This window comes from Protomyctophum parallelum, assembly GCF_964188405.1.
Source record: "Protomyctophum parallelum genome assembly, chromosome: 4".
NCBI lineage: Eukaryota > Metazoa > Chordata > Actinopteri > Myctophiformes > Myctophidae > Protomyctophum > Protomyctophum parallelum.
The window spans coordinates 10,881,018-10,884,817 of record NC_139700.1 but is presented as its reverse complement, the minus strand read 5'-3'; the positions used below and the strand labels follow the sequence as shown (position 1 = coordinate 10,884,817).

Sequence of the window (3,800 nt, the reverse complement as noted above, 5' to 3'; positions counted from 1 at the left end):
TGTGAGTGCAGGCGAGGAGGGGGGGGGGGGGGGGGGGGCATGCATGCGCGGGAGGCATATTACAGTGGTAAATACTGTAGTGCGGAGGTGGGGACATTGTTTTTTTGTTTTTTTCTATACTCTTCTCAGTACAATACATGGCCATTCGTCGTCGTAGCATTCACATTAATGCCGCACGGCAGGAAAAAGATCCGGGCCCCCCCCCCCCACACACATCCTGCGTATCAAAAGCCAACATGCGGAAACCGACCCAGTCCTCCACGGAGCACTATATATCTCTCTCCTCCACTATATATCTCTCTCTGGTGGTGTGGGGGGGGGGGGGGGGGGGGGGGACACCTACCCAATCCTCCACGGAGCGCTATATATCTCTGTGGTGGTGGAGGGGGGCCGGGGGGCAGTCCATGAGATGTTTGGGTGAGATATTTTCCATTTAGCGGCATTGTGCTTCGGTTGACAGTGGCTTTGTCCATTGAAAATCTTTGCGGAGGCGTTCCTCTGCGTCTTGTAATTGTCTTGTAGGGAACACAGGGGGGCTGACCTCGGTGATCCCTGGTGGGGGGGGGGGGGGGGGTCAATGAGAGGTCATGGGGTCAATCAGGGAGAGCTTCCTTTAGAGTGGAGGGTGAAGTCACTGAGGTCAGAGTCATTCAGCCACCGTGCTTGAGAAGGTCAGACGTCGTCTATGTACACAGAGAGTTCCAAAATAACTCTTGTTTTGTTTTGATTCCTCAGCATTCAAGGTCCAGTGTTTGGTAGATATACATACAGTAGTTCCCCTATAGTCTTCAGGGGCGGTAGTGGCTCAGGGGTAGAGTGACCGGATGGTAACCGCAAGGTCGCCAGTTCGAACCCGGGCTGCCCCAGAGTTGGTGTCGAAGTGTCCTTGAGCAAGACACTGAACCCCTAATTGCTCCTGTTGTGCTGGTTGGTGCCTTGCATGGTTTCTTCCGCCATTGGTTTATGGATGTGTGTGTGAATGGGTGAATGTAATGCACAATCTCTGTAAAGCGCCTTGGATAAAGGCCCTATATAAATGCACCATTTACCATTCATCAACAATCCGCTCTCTCCACTCTGTCTGCCTCTCTCTCTACGAGGCTTCCTCTCTCGCCCTCCGTCCCTCGCCCTCCCTCCCTCGGTCCTCTCTCCACTCTGTCTGCCTCTCTCACTACGAGGCTTCCTCCCTCCGTCCCTCCCTCGGTCCTCTCTCAGGTGCAACAGTCTCGCTCCAGGTGGTGCCTGAAGCCGTGCGAGGGGGAGGGCAGGGAGGAGGCGGAGGTGGAGGGGAAGGCGGAGGAGGAGGAGGAGAAGGACGAGGAAGAGGAGGAGTGCAGGAGGGAGGGGTAGGGGCTCATCTTCTCGATGTTGACGTAGGTGGTGTTGAGCAGCACGTAGTGCTCGCCGCTGAAGCTGGCGAAGATGGCCGAGATGCGAGACACCAGCTCCGAGAAGGACGGCCGCCTCTCCGGCTTGGGGTGCCAGCACTCGATCATCAGCGTGTACCTGTGGTGGGGAGACGGACGGACGGACAGGGGACAACCGTCAAGATTCAAGATTCAAGATTCAATAATTCATTTGCCATGTCAACAAGTGATAGGAATTTGTCAAGACAGAAACGCATTAGAGCAGTGGTTCTCAACCGTTTCAGAAAGGGGTTTCTACCCACAGAAACTCATCAACCCTCCAAAAACAACCTCCACCCGCACCCTCAGATCTGCAAACAAATTTCTGCCCCAGGTTCCAGATACCAATCTGCGATTCTGCGCACCATGGGGGACCGGGTCTTCTGCTCGGCAGCACCGCGCCTTATGGAACAGCCTCCCCATGGACTTGAGAGTGCCGCAGACCGTGGAGTCTTTTAAAACAGGCCTGAAAACATTCCTATTTCGGAAGGCCTTTTCGTGTTGAACTGATTTTTTGATAACCTTGTTTTTTTAACATTCTATGATTGATTATACTGTATGTTTTTAACCATGTAGCCCCCAAAATAATCATATTTGAACTGGGGACCCCCCCACCCTCACAAGCACTTGGAATGTAGGAGTTGAGGTATTACATTAAGTTTGAATTGATTCCACAGTGAATATCGATAGTCGATCTACGTCTCACAGCGCCTGGCATTGCGAGGCGTCGTGAGCTTGTAGATCAACTATTTTCACAATGTTTGCCTCTTTCTTATTGATCTGTAGATGAGGTGTAACAGGTCTGTGTGGACGAGGTCAAAGCCATGTAACAGAGAAGTCTCATTCAGTCTGTTGGACGCTGATTTCACGGTACGATAACGCATATTGTGTTTGCACCCCTGTTGCCAGACCTGTATTGAAGTACAGGTCTATTGTGTTGTCCTACATTATACTGTCTTCGTGTCTGTGTGTGTGTGTGTGTGTGTGTGTGTGTGTGACTGTGTGTGTGTGTCTGTGTGTGTGTGTGTGTGTGTGTGTGTTCCTGCTGTTCCTCTCCGAGCTAGTTAACTGCATTCATGTCACCACCCGAGCTCTGGTGTCTCCTGCACCATAATGTCACCCGTCCCTGTGCAGCGACTGATTGCTAACGGTGAATAAAAGGGAAACACATGATGACAGGTTTTATTACTGTACGGTACGCGCAGACTGTGAAGTGGGAGTGTTGAACCGACTAGACAGTGGAGGGAGTGAAACCTTTCCTGTTATGGACTTATAAGGTCCTTTGTTTGTGTGATGAATAGCCAAACTATTATCTTGTCTGAGCTACTTCACACGGAGGGGCAGTTGAGTGGAGAGCCAAACAGTTCAGAAGGGGTTGAACTTTATATCAACAACTTAATTTCCAAAACGTCATTAAATGGTGTGTCGCCATTTATTTATAGATACGGTTATTAGTTTAAATTTAACACAAGTAGTAAAAACAATAGACGGCTCCATGCTTCATAAACACTTGTTTGGTTAAATTACATTAGCAGATAATAGTTTTATGAGAGCAATGCTTTTACTGTTTTTTACTTTGACAGGCAACAAATCTCCTCTCATAAAATGGTGTATATCACCATTTATAGATACAAGTTATTAGTTTAACACAGTAGTAAAAACTAAAGATGGTTCCAGCTTCATAAATACTTTTTTTGGTTAAATTACGTTAACAGATAATAGTTTTATGAGAGCAATGCTTTTACTCTTTTGACTTTGGCAACAAGTTTCCTCTCTTCTACAGCTGTCACGTTCTCTCTTCTTAACTGAATAGGCCGTAAAACAGTTCAATTCAGGGCAACAAACCACGTCGTTCCACGTGAGCGTTTACACATTTACACTACGTGCAATCGTCAAAAAACACAGTGCGCGGTCATGAGTGTGGAATTGTGAGAATGTTTACAGAGGTGAATCACCTCCATTCAAGTCAGTGTCTTGGTTTTAATTTACAGCTTGCCTGAGCCGCCATCACCTGAACTCCCCCCTCACCCCTCTGACTCCCATAGATGCAATACAAAGACTCAACCTCATGGTCGTATTGGCCATATTTTAGACAGGGCTGTTAGCTTTTTCATACTTAGTGCCACATGTGGCTCCAACGGTTATGGAGGGCTTCTATTCTCAAACATTTACACGATAAGAACCCACAAATAGCCATAGACCTTTTTATCCTAGTGCAGATTAGTTGGCTTTGGAATGCCTCTGTTAGGCCTGAAAAAATGTCTGACAGTTTTCTGAAATAACCTATGTTTCTAGGCCTATATCACTCAATAGTTCATGTCAAGGACCCCAAAAATGACCTGTAATTGGCCTCCAAGACCCCCATCTGAAAATATGTTGTTCCAGGGACCCTCC

At 48.1% G+C, this 3,800-nt stretch overlaps 1 protein-coding gene across 1 annotated transcript in view; it reads right to left on the bottom strand.

Annotated features, from left to right (window-relative positions):
• Positions 1-1,191: 1,191 nt before the first annotated feature.
• The window catches only part of met (MET proto-oncogene, receptor tyrosine kinase), a 96,356-nt gene continuing 93,747 nt past the window's right edge, over positions 1,192-3,800 (bottom strand). Inside the window, exon 22 of the mRNA XM_083762396.1 lies at positions 1,192-1,506. Within this exon, the coding sequence (XP_083618522.1) occupies positions 1,212-1,506 (295 nt within the window). The 3' untranslated portion in view covers positions 1,192-1,211. The remainder of the gene's footprint in view (positions 1,507-3,800) is intronic.